The 17,729-nt window shown below is 36.1% G+C and overlaps 1 protein-coding gene across 1 annotated transcript in view; it reads right to left on the bottom strand.

Annotated features, from left to right (window-relative positions):
- Window positions 1-896: 896 nt before the first annotated feature.
- The window catches only part of LOC141301418 (death-associated protein kinase 2-like), a 38,470-nt gene continuing 21,637 nt past the window's right edge, over window positions 897-17,729 (bottom strand). Inside the window, exon 3 of the mRNA XM_073831650.1 lies at window positions 897-1,122. Within this exon, the coding sequence (XP_073687751.1) occupies window positions 897-1,122 (226 nt within the window). The remainder of the gene's footprint in view (window positions 1,123-17,729) is intronic.

The following is a 17,729-nucleotide window of genomic DNA, read 5'->3' as shown; positions in this document are numbered from 1 at the left end:
TATATTTCTCAGATATAGTTTTTTTTTATATCTAGATATATTCCTCAGAATTGCAAAACATAAACTCACAATTGCAAGAGAAAAAAAAAAGAATTGCAATTCTGACTTTATTTCTGGCAACTGCAAGTCTATATCTCGCAATTATGGCTTTATAACTCGCTATTGTGAGTTTCTATCTCGCAATTTTGACATTATAAATTGCAAGTTTATATCTCGTAATTTTGAGTAAAAAAGTATTTTCTGAGTTTGTATTTATAGATTTTTTTTATATCTAGATATATTTCTCAGAATTGCAAGAAAAAAGTGAATATTGCGAGATATAAACTCACAGTTGCGAGAAAAAAACAATTGCAATTCTGACTATTTCTGGCAACTGCAGGTTTCTGTCTCGCAATTTTGACATTTTAACTGACAACTGCAAGTCAGAATTGCGAGATATAAACTCACATTATAATATAAACTCGATTATGCCTTTATAACTCACAATTGCAAGTTTGTATCTTACAATTTTGAGTAAAAAGTCAAAATTTTGAGTGTATTTCTCACAATTGTATGTTTATATATTTCTCAAGTATAGATTTCTTTATATCTAGATATATTTCTCAGAATTGCAAAAAAAAATCTAAATTGTGAGATAAAAGTCAGAATTGTGAGATAAGTCGTTATTATCTTTGTTTTATTTTTTATCCTGTGTTAAAAACAGGCTTCCATAGAGATAACACGGAAGTGATCATGTAAAACCTAAATTAAACTGTCTTTTTTTGGACATAATGCGTTGAGTTTGGCTTAGGGAAGCAGATGCATAGGTTCAGGATATGATCCCTATAGAGTGAGGACAGCTGTGCGTGTGGGTAATTGTAGCTCTCCACAAACGGCGTGGGAGGACATATTCTCACTCACAGCTCCAGGATGAGCACCACGTCAGTGCGGTTCTCGTAAACGTCGTGTAGCATGATGTTGTTGGGATGCTGGAGCTCCTGTAGGATGTCCACCTCTCTCTCGATCTCCTCTCGTCGAACGCCTCTCCGGCTCGCCCGACTTTGCCGCTTCTTGATGAACTTTGCAGCATATTCCACACCCGTACTCTTCTCCTTACAGCGCTTCACAATAGCAAACTGCCCACTGAATAAAAGAGAGAGAAAGACAGAGAAAAACATTCAGTTCTGCATAATAAGCTGGTTGATGAATGATCTGAGTAATCACATTTAACATTCTTCTTCCCAGGATACGGCTAATAATGCAATAGTACAAAAAGCTGCCACATTGTATCTGTCAGTGTTGCAGGATTAAAACATTCCAGGGGATTAACACAAACAAATTCGGATTAGAAAATAATCGACTGCACAATTTTCACAGTCTTTTACTGTTAAAACTATACACAATTTTACAGTGTATATACAACAGTTCTTTTGTGGTCCTCAAATCTGACTAGCTGAGAGTAGTGCGATATTCTAGTGATAACAGAACTCAAAGTGTTTTACCATTTGTATTACTCTGCTTGTGGTGGTATTACTATTTTTGTGTCACAGAATGTAGTTTTAAAAATTTCTAGGTGAGAATGTACTTGTTTAGACTTAAATGTGTGATTTGTTAAAAAAGATCATGTCTATTTGAAAATTTGCTTTAACATTTTTGGAGATGTAAGCACTCATGAACCCACCGAGAGCAACCAGATCTTGAATTTACAGCTGGCTCTGATGTTTCCATAGTGGTTAAAAATTAGATATCATTTGTTTTGGGTAAATCTAGTGGGCAGTCTTTGGTCTCATTAATCTAGTATTTGTTCCAGAGCAAATAGTTTTGGCTGAGAGGAAAATCTCATCATGTTATATTTTATGTAACATTAATGCTGTATATCAGAGTGTTGCCTTTGTACTTTTGACTGAACAACTTTTAAGATGACTGTTGTTGTTTATGAAATATTATTATTCAATAAATAACATTTTATATAAATAACAAGGTTCGTACAGATACTGTAAAATGAAATTCCAGGACTTTCAAGGACGTTTCAATAACTACTTTTTTTTTTAGATTTTCAAGGACATCAATCAGAGATCTCTTATCAAACAATGTATTCTCTTTCAAATTAATAAAAAGATAACCAGATAAATAAAAATATACTAATACAAAAATAAAGTGAAGCACATGCAAATTATCACTGCTAAAGTATTACAAATTATACTAGTACACTTTTACTTCAGTAAACCCACAGTTAATTTTCTTAAGGTATTTGTGTATATTTTCTTTCTTTTTATCTGTTCTGATCTAAAGCAAATGATCCGCAAACCCAGAGTGTGTATCACCAATCATTGGATTTGAATCATTCAATTTAAGAAATGATTTACGAACCCGTCATGAACTAATTTAAATGATTTTCGATACACACTCCGAAGTCGCGATCTGAATCAAATTATTCACAATACGCCAAGTTCCGATCTGAATCAAATGATTCGCGATATGCGAAGTCTGATTCACGACAGGCGATCTGAATCAAATGATTTGCAATATGCACTCTGAAGTCCTGATCTGAATCAAATGATTCGCAATATGCAATCTGAAGTCCCGATCTGAATCACATGATTTGTGATATGCTCTCTAAAGTCCTGATCTGAATCAAATGATTTGCAATATGCACTCTGAAGTCCAGATCTGAAACAAATGATTTGTAATATGCACTCTGAAGTCCTGATCTGAATCAAATAATCTGCAATATGCACTCTGAAGTCCAGATCTGAAACAAATGATTTGCGATATGCACTCTGAAGTCCAGATCTGAAACAAATGCTTCGCAATATGCAAAGTTCTGATCTAAATCAACTGATTCACAATATGCGTTTTGAAGTCCCGATCTGAATCAAATGATTTGCGATATGCTCTCTAAAGTCCCGATCTGAATCAAATGATTTCCGATACATGATTTAAGCCCCGATCTGAATCAAATGATTCGCTATATGCACTCTGAAGTCCCGATCTGAATCAAATAATTTGTGATATGCTCTCTAAAGTTCCGATCTGAATCAAATGATTTCCGATACATGATTTAAGCCCCGATCTGAATCAAATGATTCGCTATATGCACTCTGAAGTCCCGATCTGAATCAAATAATTTGTGATATGCTCTCTAAAGTTCCGATCTGAATCAAATGATTCGCGATACATGATTTAAGCCCCGATCTGAATCAAATGATTCGCTATATGCACTCTGAAGTCCTGATCTGAATCAAATGATTTGCGATATGCGCTCTGAAGTCCCGATCTGAATCAAATAATTTGTGATATGCTCTCTAAAGTTCCGATCTGAATCAAATAATTCGCGATACATGATTTAAGCCCCGATCTGAATCAAATGATTCGCGATACATGATTTAAGCCCCGATCTGAATCAAATTATTCGCTATATGCACTCTGAAGTCCTGATCTGAATCAAATGATTCGCTATATGCACTCTGAAGTCCCGATCTGAATCAAATAATTTGTGATATGCTCTCTAAAGTTCCGATCTGAATCAAATAATTCGCGATACATGATTTAAGCCCCGATCTGAATCAAATGATTCGCGATACATGATTTAAGCCCCGATCTGAATCAAATTATTCGCTATATGCACTCTGAAGTCCTGATCTGAATCAAATGATTTGCGATATGCACTCTGAAGTCCCGATATGAATCAAATAATTTGTGATATGCTCTCTAAAGTTCCGATCTGAATCAAATAATTTGCGATACATGATTTAAGCCCCAATCTGAATCAAATGACTCACTATACGCACTCTGAAGTCCTGATCTGAAACAAATGATTTGCGATATGCGCTCTGAAGTCCCGATCTGAATCAAATAATTTGTGATATGCTCTCTAAAGTTCCGATCTGAATCAAATGATTCGCGATACATGATTTAAGCCCCGATCTGAATCAAATGATTCGCTATATGCACTCTGAAGTCCCGATCTGAATCAAATGATTTGTGATATGCGCTCTGAAGCCCCGATCTGAATCAAATGATTTGCGATATGCGCTCTGAAGCCCCGATCTGAATCAAATGATTCGCGATATGCAATATGAGGTCCCAATCTGAATCAAATGATTAGCTACACGTGATTTAAAGTCCCGATCTCAATCAAATAATTTGTGATATGCGCTCTGAAGCCCCGATCTGAATCAAATGATTTGTGATATGCGCTCTGAAGCCCCGATCTGAATCAAATGATTTGCGATATGCGCTCTGAAGCCCCGATCTGAATCAAATGATTTGCGATATGCGCTCTGAAGCCCCGATCTGAATCAAATGATTCGCGATATGCAATATGAGGTCCCAATCTGAATCAAATGATTAGCTACACGTGATTTAAAGTCCCGATCTCAATCAAATTATTTGCGATATGGGCTCTGAAGTCCCGATATGAATCAAATGATTTGCAATAAGTAAAGTTCCAATCTAAATCAAATGATATGCTATACATGATTTGAAGTTCCGATCTGATTTAAATGATTCGCAATATGCAAAGTTCTGATGTAAATCAAATGATTCACAATACGCGATTTGAAGTCCTAATCTGAAACAAATGATTCGCGATAAGCTTTGAAAAGCCCTGTTTCATCCATCACTTCATGCTTTTTCAAATCATTACAAGCAATGTTGAAATTAGAAAATAAACGGCTCTTAATTTGATCTGGTTTTTGCTAGTGAATGGCTTGAAATGAACGATTACAGTCACGAGTTTAAATTAATCAGAGCGGTTCCAGGTTAAATGACTCAATTGATTTGGTTCATCTGTTTCTCTTTGCACATCTTCAGCCATGTTTGCACGACACTGTCAGTACTACTACTGGCTTAGCTCGCTAGTTTTCTGACATCACCAGAAATAAGTGAAAAAGGGATTATGTTTTTTTGAATTGCATTAATTTTGCGAAAAAAGGTATGTGCTTGCAATAATTCAAGAATTCTTAAAGAACTTCTTTAGGAATATTGCTATTTCTAAGGGTTTTCCAGGCATTAAATTTCAAAAATCAAATTCAACTTCAAGCACTTTAATTATTTAGTATATAGTATTGGGAAACGGTGTGTTACAAGTTAAAATGCTGTTTTATGTCACATGCCTTGAAACCTGAACACAGAGTGTACTTCGTCATTGCACAAGTGGGCCACATACCACTAAGACATAGTTTCTTTAAAAGCAAAAGATGCTTATTTTCCTTACATGTAAACGGAAATGCCTGAAATCCTTCGACACCAACTGGCAGTCACATTAGAAACAAGAGAAAACACTTAACTGGAGCCAAATGAGTGTCAGTCTAAGTATAGTCTCTATTTAGCTCTATAAGCTGCATAAATCACCACATGTTGCAGTTTAATTACAGAGACTCTGTTGCAACACTGCATACATCCACTTTCACATATCAATGCATATTCAGTATTAGTAACTTAGCTTTTATCCCGTGAAACCCACTGGGTTTGTGCTGTTGAACTGAAGAATCAATTATGAGTTGGATCTTTAATGTTGCAATCTGTCTACAAGGATAGTTTGTACTCGAGCTCCCTAAAGAAGCTCAGAACAGAACATTTCTTGCATAGCGAGAGCCTGAGAGGAAATCCTGCCGCAGGGAAGCGCACGGCAACTGGGGTCACGGTGTGGGAGGAAAACGCTCTCAGAGAGGAGAGAGACAGAAGAGGAATGCCACCCACCCACCGCTTCTGTGTCAAAGACGCTTTTGCTTCCTCACACACGCTTTGAACATTTCAAACAATATCTCTCGACACATGCTGCGCATGTTATCTGCTGGTTTGTGTAGACAGAAAGACAGAAGGTTAGAAAGGATAAATTAAAGTAGGGATGCACAGATACCGATTCATGATTTCAGTTCAGAAGGAAAGTTGAAAAGGTTTTGAAGGGGGTCATACAATAAAAAAACAGGAATCTTCCTTGCTCTTTTAAAATGTAGCATGTAGACATACTCCAACCAATCATAGACAGAATCTATCACTCATTCATTCAAACATAGGGCAATAAATCACCATGATCTTGGCTTAACAACCATGTTATCATTTAATATAATGACTTGTTGACAAGCATCTTAGTGAACAAACCTTTAAATGCAAAATGTAACAGCTGCTAAAACAGTATATATATATATATATATATATATATATATATATATATATATATAGTTTTTAAAGTTTGAGTCTGTGAGATTTTTATTTTTAATGGTTTTGAAAGTCTCTTATGCTCATCAAGGCTGCATTTATTTGACCAAAAATACAGTAAAAACATTTTTAGCATCATTACTCCAGTCTTCAGTGTCACATGATCCTTCAGAAATCATGTGACACTGCTCAAGAAACATTTATTATTATTATCAATGTAAAAAAAAAATTGTGTGAAAACATTTATGCATTTTTTTTGTTTGTTTGGATTTTTTATTTTAATTTTTTTTAAACTAATTTTATAATTTATTATTTTATATTTTTTTTATTTAATTATTAAATTAAATGAATTCATTTATTAATTTAATTAAAATTTAATTAAAAATATAATTGTGATTTTTATCTCACAATATTTTTATTTGATTAATTTTAGTATTTATTTTAGTATTTTTTAAATTATTTTTAAAATTGATTATTTAATTAATTAATTAATTTATTTATTTTCTTATTTTTTTATTTATTTGTTGATTAATAGAAAGTTTGAAACAGTTTTGAAACAGAAATCTTTTTTTTTTTTTTTTTTTTACATTTCTGAATATTATAAATGTAGTTACTGTTTCTTTTGGTAAATTTAATGCATCCTTATGCTGAGTTCAGACTGCACGATTTTCAAAGCAATCGCGTCACAGATGTTTTCACACTGCATGACTATCTGGGGTAGCATTCCGTCGCTGCTGTGTTCACAATGCACGATGGATCGGCGACAGGGGATTTCACACTGCATGACTTTACAATAGAAATCACTGACAACCTTGTCCCGGTCCACAAACTACGTCTCACAACCAAACACACGCGAGAAGTGACATGGAAACAACGCGAGGTCAGGCGTGCAAGTTCTCACGTGAGACTGGGATTATTATAAAAAAAATGGTAGCTCGCAAGAAGCTTGTCATACAAATTGCATGTGCACTCATTTGCAGCGAAAAAAAAAAAGAAGGCGAAGAAATGCTTGTTGGTATAGTGGTCTATACCTTCATAACTCCTCCCCCAACTTCCCGCTGGCCTGGATGTTGCTGTCTTATTGGCTGTAGGTTATTTTCAGTCAGATCACCTTTCACACGGCATGATTTTGAATCACCGATAGGTCCAGATATTTAGCATGCCAAATATCTCCCGGGTGTCGGCGACACGTCGGCGATTCTCTCAGATCGCATCTTTGATAGTTCACACTGTGTGATTGTCACTCGAGTGAACGAGCACCGATTTGCCTGTGATTTCGGGCATTTGTCGGCGATTTCTCAAAACCTGTCGGAAAGTCAAATTCGGGGCTAAAATCATGCAGTCTGAACTAGGGCTGCAACTAACGATTATTTTAATAATCGATTAATCTGTCGATTATTTTTTCGATTAATCGATGAATCGGATAAAAAAAAGGGATTTACAACCCTTTATTCAAAAACAAAACTAAAATCTTTAGAAAGTGCACGAACATGTTGCTCCTTGAACTGTTATAATAATAATAATAATAATAATAAAATAAAAATGGACTAACACAAAAAACATACACATGTATGCTTTACATCTGCCAAATATAGACTAAATAAACTAAAATTACTATCCGTCAAGACAGCGGCTTGCTGTGGTGTACATGCGGCATTTCCCATCAAGAAGCCTCTCAAATTAAATTCCTCAGTGCGCATTAAAAAAGTCATGTGACTTTGCCCGCTGGAACGGGATAACTTGACTAACTTTCTGCTACATTCATTCTGCCATGGCGGTGTTTAGTGTCCTGCCATCAGCAGCGACCAGCTGGAAGAGTTCCGCATTCAAATGCACGCAAAACTGGCCTCAAAGCCCCAGCAAAAGTAATTACCATGAATGTGTCAAGGCAAAAATTAAGAAAATATTCAAATTACTTATTAATAAACTAGTATTTTCTGATTCAGTGTTGCAAAGATGAAATTGACGATCCTGCCATCTGCTCATTAATGCCTAATGCATCTTTATGGATTAGCTAATGAAAGAGTTTTGTTTTCGATTTTAATTATTTCGTTTTATAGTAAAATAATAATTTAAAGCTTTCTATAGATATTGTGTTTGTGAGGCAATTACCTGGGTTTCGGTTAATTATTGTGAAGCGCTCCTGTTTAAACCAGAGATATCAAGCGTATTCTGTTTGTTTTCTTTAAGAGCACATTTTGTTGATACTGTTAGTACACACAAACTAAGCTAGACCCTTTACAGTTCCGGCCCGGGTGGTAAATTACTCTTACCTTTATGAGCAAAAAAGAAATTCCACATTGCACTGGCGTCTCCATGCGCTGCAAAGCGCGCTTCTCTCCGCTCAAACTTTGGATTTATATTGATTGAATGATTAAACTAATATTGTGATATGTTTTAAGTTTTTTATATCAATGGATTTAAATTTAAATCGCGATGAATTAAGCAGGCTTTTGATCTGTCTGCCGCTAGGTATAACTTTAAAAAACAAAAACTTGAATTTAAAAAACAAAAAGTGTTCCAAATATATCTCTAAATTAACTTTATAAACTAAAGGAACGAAAATAAATGTAATCACTTTGCTATTAAAATCAGCAGCTGTGTAATGAGGAAGAGAAAGAGAAAAAAAGACAGTCGGACTGGAAATTCAGTCGGCCAAAAATTGATGAGCTGTCGGACATTTTTACAAGGAATGTTTGTTTAATAGCCTATTTAATACTCTTAGGCTACTTTCTTAATTAAATATATTATTTCTTTGATTTATTTTAGCGTTTTCAGGCTGCTTGTTAGCTGACTGAAGTGTAGGCTATAGCCTATATAAAAAAACAACGTGCCACCGTCACAGCCCTATTCAAAACTGAGACGATTTCACCTCAGCAGAGCTCCTCTTTCTCCTCACGGTTGTGGTATGTTTTCGACACATTATACAGACAGACAGTGTTACAAAAACTATAGAAGGAGTTTTCTCCATCTCCACTATCCAACGACCCGTACACCAGCTGTTTTGCGATCGAGCATTGGCTGCTGTGAAAGTACGCTAGCCAAAGTAGGCTTAAATATCAAACATGTTTGATATAAATCGGGGCAGCATATATATATAATGTAGAAACGGTGCTTTATGCTCAAATGTTTTGCGCATAAGTTAAATTCGCATTTTTGGATGGAAACACAGCTTATGAGGTGCCGAACTCTGCTGGCATCAGTGCGGGAGAGAGACCGAATGTGTCCACTCCGCTCTACGCTCAATTTTTTTTTTAAATATATATAATAACAACCAAATGTCTCTGCGTCGTGCGACACAACGAATCGATTATGAAATTCGTTGCCAACGCTTTTAGTAATCGATTTTTATCGATTTTATCGATTCGTTGTTGCAGCCCTAGTCTGAACTCGGCATTACTGAATCATATGGAAGATTATTTCCACCACAGAATAAAAAAATGAAAAATATAATTGTGACTTTTTAATCACACTTTTTTATTGTATTAATTTTATTAATTAATTTTTTATTTTTTTAAATTGATTATTAAATAATTTATTTATTTATTATTTTTTATTTATTTGTTGATTAATAGAATGTTCAGAATAATTTCTGAATATTATAAATGTCTTTACTGTCTCTTTTTGTAAATTGAATGCATCCTTACTGGATAATTTGAAAGATTATTTCCACCACAGAATAAAAAATAAAAATAAAAACTATATAAATAATAGACATTTTATCACACTTTTTTATTGTTTTAACTTTATTAATTAATTATTTTAGTATTTTTTTAAATTGATTATTAACTTAATTTATTTTCTTATTTTTTATTTATTTGTTGATTAACAGAAAGTTCAGAATAACTATTTGAAACAGAAATCTTTTTTTTTAGATTTCTGAATAATATAAATGTCTCTTTTGGTAAATGTATTGCATCCTTAATTAATACAATTGTGATTTTTTTTCTCTCTCACAATACATTTATTTTATGAATTTAATTAATTTATTTATTTATAGATTTATTTTTATTTATTTTTTATTTTTTTAACATTTCTGAATATTATAAATGACTTTGCTGTCACTTCTGGTAAACTGAATGCATCCTTACTGAATAATATTTATTTATTTTTTACACATTCATTTAATTTAATAATTATTTCTGTGGTGAAAATTTCTTTATTTGGTAAAAATCTTAGTGACCTCCTTTTGTACGGTATTATATAATGGCTTTGGCCAGTCATAACTGAGCTCATTTACATATAAAAACAGTCTTAAAAAAGTACAGCAGCAAAGACAGACAGATCATTCTAAATATAACAGACAGGCTGTAAGTTTAACCTCCTTTCTTCATCATAATACAAAAAAACATTCCTGATGCACATGGACAAGCAGCACATGAAGTCAACAGATTTAGGAAGTGTCTCTGAATCACGATTATATCCGACTATGAGTCTTACAAGAACGCCAATCTAGACGGACTGCTTGTCAACTGACTAATCGGGCCGTGCTTGACATCATGCCTCACGTCTGCGAATGCACATTTGGCCCGGCTTATTATCAGCTGTGACCAGAAAACACTGTCCAACTCCTCTGGTCGCTCATGCCAGACGAACTGTACCGTCACAGACAAGAGGGATTAGGGAATAACAGACAGCAGGATGAGGGGGAAAAGAAAAACAAGGGGTGATGTGTTCACAGTGAAATGCACAGGATGTTTAGCAAGATTTCTAAACATCTTCATCTGTAGGCATGTCTTTTAGCAGACTTTGGAAATAGACGACTGTGTCACATGCTATTAAAAGTTACATTAAACGTTTTGTGTTGACTGTTGGTTCAGTTATAGATAAGAATACCTTGCAACAGCTTTGTGGGTCTTTGATTCTTCAAAGGACTGTACTTCCGCGTTTATCTTCCCTTTTTTCTGATCTCACATGGGAAGTATATAAAAATACGATGCTGCGGACTGAAGTTGTGTTTGTCGCCTGCTGTTCTTGTTCATGCCTTGAGTTGTGAATGTGCTGTGAGAATAGGCCGTGTGGATTATGCACAGCGAGCAGATGATTAGACCATGATTGCAGCCAGTTATTTCCTGTGTTTCACATGAAGCCCCACTGAGAGCTTCCATAAGACTGTGATAGGCAGTGTATATATGTCTGTGTATCAGAGGAGCTGGGCTAATTTTAGATGCCACCCTACTCCTCTTCTACCTGTTGGTGTTTTCTGTGATGATGGGCAGTGCTACAGATTGATAAATATAAATGTAAGCAAATATAAATTATAAAATTAATAATAATACAACACATATATATATATATATATATATATATATATATATATATATATATATACACAGTCAAGCCCGAAATTATTCATACCCCTGGTTCTGACTTAAAATTCTGACTTAAAGTTACTTTAAAGTTTTTTTTTGACCGGAAATGACACAGGCTTCTCCCAAAAGATAATAAGATGATGTAAAAGAGGCATCATTGTGGAAAAAAATATTTCTTAGCTTTTATTTACATTTGAACAAAAAATGGCATGTCCAAAAATATTCATACCCTTTGCAAACTGTCACAGTCTATGGGAAAATCCAAAGTTCTATACCATTCCAAATAGTCCAAGCTGTTCTAAAGCATCCTAATTACCCTGATTCATTGGGGACAGCTGTTTTAATCAACTCAACAGGTGAAAAACAGAAGCTCTCTGCTGTTGGTTTGTGGACAGTCGTGGCTAAGACAAAGGAGCTCACTGAGGACCTGCGGCTGCGCATTGTGGCTGCTCACAAGTCAGGAAAGGGCTATAAGACCATATCTAAATGTTTTGAAGTTCCAGTGGCTACAGTGCAAAGTATTATTAAAAAATACAAGACACCACTTCTCCAGATAAGGCACACAAAAGCCCGCTTGGCCTTTGCAAATGCTCATCTGGACAAAGAAGAAGACTTCTGGTCTTCTGTTTTATGGTTAGATGAAACAAAAATTGAATTGTTTGACCACAATGATGTATCCTTCATTTGGCATAAAAAGAAGAAGCCTTCAACCCTAAGAACACCATCCCCACTGTCAAACATGGTGGTGGGAACCTAATGTTTTGGGGGTGTTTTTCAGCCGGTGGACCAGGGAACCTAATCACAGCAAACAGCACCATGAAAAAGGAGCAATACATCAAAATTCTCAACAACAACAACAACAACAGAGAAACTTGGCCTTGGGCACCAGTGGACATTTCAGCACGACAACAACCCAAAACACAGCAAAAGTGGCGAAGAAATGGTTAGCAGACAAAAACAATAACGTTTTGCAGTGGCCCAGCCAGAGTCCTGACTTAAATCCAATTGAGAATCTGTGGAGGGAGCTAAAGATCAGGGTGATGGCAAGGAGACCCTCCAACCTGAAAGAGTTGGAGCTCATCGCTAAAGATGAATGGGCAAAAATACCAGTGGAGACATGCAGAAAGCTAGTCAGCAATTATAGGAAGCTTTTGATTGCTGTAATAGCCAATAAAGGCTTTTCTATGATTATTGAGAAGGGTATAAATAATTCTAAGCATGCCACTTTTTGTTCAAATGTAAACAAAGGCTGAGAAATATTTTTTTTCCACAATGATGCCTCTTGTACATTGTCTTATTAGCTTTTTGGGAGAAGCCGGTATATAATTTTTATTTATTTTATAAAAATTAAACATACTTATAATATATATATATATATATATAATATATAAATATTAAATAAAATGAAGATGACTTTTGACACATTTTTCCTATGATGTCCCTATATTTCACATTATCATAATGCAATAAAATGTAATTTTCATTAACAAAGGGAAACAAATGTAATTGTAAAATATTTATAGGGTACTTTTTGGTGTAATATATTAAATTATGCTGATTTAAATAAAAAAAACATCATAAAACAGCATAAAAATACTGTACTACATCAGAACCAACTGTAAAAAAAAACATCACTAACAATAATGAGATTGAAAAAGTACTCAAACATAAAATTTCCAGACAAATTACAGTAATGAGAAATTTAACAGGAGAATGACTTTCATGGAAAGTTCACAATTCAAATAATTTTATCATTAAAATTAGATTTTTTTTTTCATTTTATTTTGGAGTGAATTTTGACAATTCATCGATTCATCCACAGTCAAGTTTATTTCTATTTTATTTCTACTTTGCTTTCCTTCTTTCGCCACAGAAATGAAATTTTCTTTAGTTTCCAGAAGGCACACGGCCTCAAAGCCAAGGGCAATTTGCCTGACCTTTCTGTTTGTTTTATTGCAAAATCGCAGACATAATAAAGACAGAGAGATGTGTCTGCTAGGACAAGAAACACTGATTTAACAAAAACAACTTTTATTTCACTCAGAGGACATTTTTCTCACTGTGTCTAATGCGGTTTTCTATTCACATAACGCAATAAAATCAAGAGAAGAATTGCATTACGGTTCAGTGCCTTTGGCAAGTACAACTGAATATGTTTGATTGCTAAATCAGTAGGGACTATTGGCCACATCAATAACCATGTTTGTTTAACAACCTATAACCCACAGAGATACGAGGATGCCAAACACTGCTAGTTCTCCGCCTGGAAAAAAGGGTCGGGCTGTCCACAATGTGCTCAGTGGGGCCTATAAGATAAGAGGTTTTCCCCTACACATACACACACAGCACAGACGTGGAAAACCAAAACAGTCTGAACTGGAATGTGTAGCTGGAGGGACGTCTCAGTCTCTCCCAGAACCACAGGAGAACACAAGCCCAGACCAAAACAACTCAGCGTCTCAAGTTTTCTTTCCATTTATCACATTAGCTGGATATTTTATCTCCACAGGCCAGAATAACATAATCTTAATTCACAACACATGACGGTGCAGGCAACATACAGTATGTGTGAAGCGAATCATATACGTAGCACAACATATTCTGATTAAGATTTATTCTGGTTATTATTGTACATTAGGGTTGTGCTGATAGACGATAGTATCGTGTATCGACAATAGTCAGAGATATCGCCTGTTGCTGATGCCTTTGACGAAAGTAAGACGATTATTATCATTATCCGTCAAAAAGGCACCTAACTTTAGCGATGCAGCGTGGAGAGTCGATTCTAGGATGCCTCAGAAACTTGTCGTGGTATAAACACAAGCATAGAGTAGATAGCGCCGCAGATGTGTGCAGTGAAAATGGGTAAGACATTTATACATCATACAGTGTACATAGATTAAGTGTAGACTTAAGTGTAGACAGTCATTAGGATAACAGAGGTAGTAATATGTGGTCTAGGCTGAAATAAATACTATATTTTAGAATCTGTCTGTATATAGTAAACATAAACATTCACCTCAGTAACATCTGTATGCGTTAACTAGAATTATGATGCGATAAAATGGCGCTAAACATATGCATGTGAATTACACGAGCATCGCTTCTCCACATTCTATATGAACTGAACTACAGCATGAACTGATGAAAAGAACAGACATATAGCGGAAGCATTATCGCAATATGACGGGTAAAGAAAGATACATTCATTTACATTCACGCACGCACATTTACCGCTCCGTGAAGAGAGCAGATAATGAAACCGAAAGTAAACTTGAACAGAACTAGGGATGCACCGATCCGAATCGGCCGAGATGCTTGCGCATTTTGTCAGTAAAGCCGGTTCTGTAATCAGCGGTAAATGCCATCAGGTGCGTGATTTCACGTTGAGCCATATACAGGTCCTTTTCAAAAAATTAGCATATTGTGATAAAGTTCATTATTTTCTGTAATGTACTGATAAACATTTCATAAACAGACTTTCATATATTTTAGATTCATTACACACAACTGAAGTAGTTCAAGCCTTTTATTGTTTTAATATTGATTATTTTGGCAAACAGCTCATGAAAACCCAAAATTCCTATCTCAAAAAATTAGCATATCATGAAAAGGTTCTCTAAACGAGCTATTAACCTAATCATCTGAATCAACTAATTAACTCTAAACAACTGCAAAAGATTCCTGAGGCTTTTAAAAACTCCCAGCCTGGTTCATTACTCAAAACCACAATCATGGGTAAGACTGCCGACCTGACTGCTGTCCAGAAGGCCATCATTGACACCCTCAAGCAAGAGGGTAAGACACAGAAAGAAATTTCTGAACGAATAGGCTGTTCCCAGAGTGCTGTATCAAGGCACCTCAGTGGGAAGTCTGTGGGAAGGAAAAAGTGTGCCAGAAAACGCTGCACAACGAGAAGAGGTGACCGGACCCTGAGGAAGATTGTGGAGAAGGACTGATTCCAGACCTTGGGGGACCTGCCTGAATGCCAAAATGCCTGAAGTCCAGTGTCAAGTACCCACAGTCAGTGATGGTCTGGGGTGCCATGCCAGCTGCTGGTGTTGGTCCACTGTGTTTTATCAAGGGCAGGGTCAATGCAGCTAGCTATCAGGAGATTTTGGAGCACTTCATGCTTTCATCTGCTGAAAAGCTCTATGGAGATGAGGTTTCATTTTTCAGCACGACCTGGCACCTGCTCACAGTGCCAAAACCACTGGTAAATGGTTTACTGACCATGGTATTACTGTGCTCAATTGGCCTGCCAACTCTCCTGACCTTCAGTTGTGTGTAATGAATCTAAAATATATGAAAGTCTAATGTTTATCAGTACATTACAGAAAATAATGAACTTTGTCACAATATGCTAATTTTTGTATACTACACACAGCCGTTGTTTACCGACGAGCTGCACAAATCCATGTTCATTATTAGTGTGAATGTGCGCAGCTCGTCAGTGAACAACGGCTGTGTGTAGTATATACGGCTCAACGTGAAATCACGCACCTGATGGCATTTACCGCTGATTACAGAACCGGCTTTACTGACAAAACGCGCAAGCAATCTCGGCCAATTCGGATTGGTGCATCCCTATACAGAACTACCGTCAGCGCTCTGTACACGCACAACTGTGTCACACGTCACATGCACTACCCTTACAAAACGAATAAGGAATTTATTACATATTGAGACATTTACATATTATTTAAATAAATTAGCACGATAGTATCGTGTATTGGCGATCTCAGAGGCTAGGACGATATGAAAATTGAGCAAATCGCCCAACACTATTGTACATCTCAACTTTTCAAGCTGTACGTAAGTAATTTTCCACTGAGGACCTGCGGCTGCGCATTGTGGCTGCTCACAAGTCAGGAAAGGGCTATAAGATCATATCTAAATGTTTTGAAGTTCCAGTGGCTACAGTGCAAAGTATTATTAAAAAATACAAGACGTTCCGCACTGTGAAAAATCTCAGAGGGCACGGTCAGAAGCCAAAAGTGACACCTGTGCTGGCCAGGAGGATAGTGAGAGAGGTAAAAAAGAATCCAAGGATCACCACCAAGGCCATCCTGATGAATCTGGGCTCTGCTGGTGGCAACATCTCAAGGCAGACAGTCCAACGGACACTGCACACCGCTGGGTTCCATGGACGCAGACCAAGGAGGACACCACTTCTCCAGGTAAGACACACAAAAGCCCGCTTGGCCTTTGCAAATGCTCATCTGGACAAAGAAAAAAGACTTCTGGTCTTCTGCTTTATGGTCAGATGATCACAATGATGTAGCCTTCATTTGGCGTAAAAAAGGAAAAGCCTTCAACCCTAAAAACACCATCCCCACTATCAAACATGGTGGTGGGAACCTAATGTTTTGGGGGTGTTTTTCAGTCAGTGGACCAAGGAACCTAATCACAGTAAACAGCACGATGAAAAAGGAGCAAAACATCAAAATTCTCAACAACAACAACAACAGGCAGTCTCCAGAGAAACTTGGCCTTGGGCACCAGTGGACATTTCAGCATGACAACGACCCAAAACACAGCAAAAGTGGTGAAGAAATGGTTAGCTGACAGAAACATTAACGTTTTGCAGTGGCCCAGCCAGAGTCCTGACTTAAATCCAATTGAGAATCTGTGGAGGGAGCTAAAGATCAGGGTGATGGCAAGGAGACCCTCCAACCTGAAAGAGTTGGAGCTCATGGCTAAAGATGAATGGGCAAAAATACCAGTGGAGACATGCAAAAAGCTGGTCAGCAGTTATAGGAAGCATTTCATTTCTGTAATAGCCAATAAAGGCGTTTCTACTGATTATTGAAAAAGGGTATGAATAATTTTGAACATGCCACTTTTTGTTCAAATGTAAATAAAAGATAAGTAATATTTTTTTTCACAATGATGACGTCTGTGTCATTTCTAATAAAATAAAAAAAAAAAACTTGCTGGCTGAATAAAAGTAACTTCAAGTCAGAATTTGCCAGGGGTATGAATAATTTGGGGCTTGACTGTACATAGCACACAATATTCTGATTAAAGTCTATTCTGGTTAGGCATTATTGTACATCTCAATTTTTCGAGCTGTACATATGTAAAGTCCAAAAATTATCTTTGCTTGGACATACACAGTTGTAAATTAATACTCAGTTATGTGGATATTCAGAATAAGGTGTTTATGCCGCAAAACTCTGATTAATACAGGAATATTCCAGCTGTTTTATGCAGATTTCAAGAAATTATACAAACAGCTAGCCTGAATCTGATTGTGCTTGTAAATTTACTTAC

This window comes from Garra rufa, chromosome 25 (genome assembly GCF_049309525.1).
Source record: "Garra rufa chromosome 25, GarRuf1.0, whole genome shotgun sequence".
NCBI classification, from domain to species: Eukaryota; Metazoa; Chordata; class Actinopteri; order Cypriniformes; family Cyprinidae; genus Garra; species Garra rufa.
This window is presented reverse-complemented; position numbering and strand designations above follow the sequence as displayed.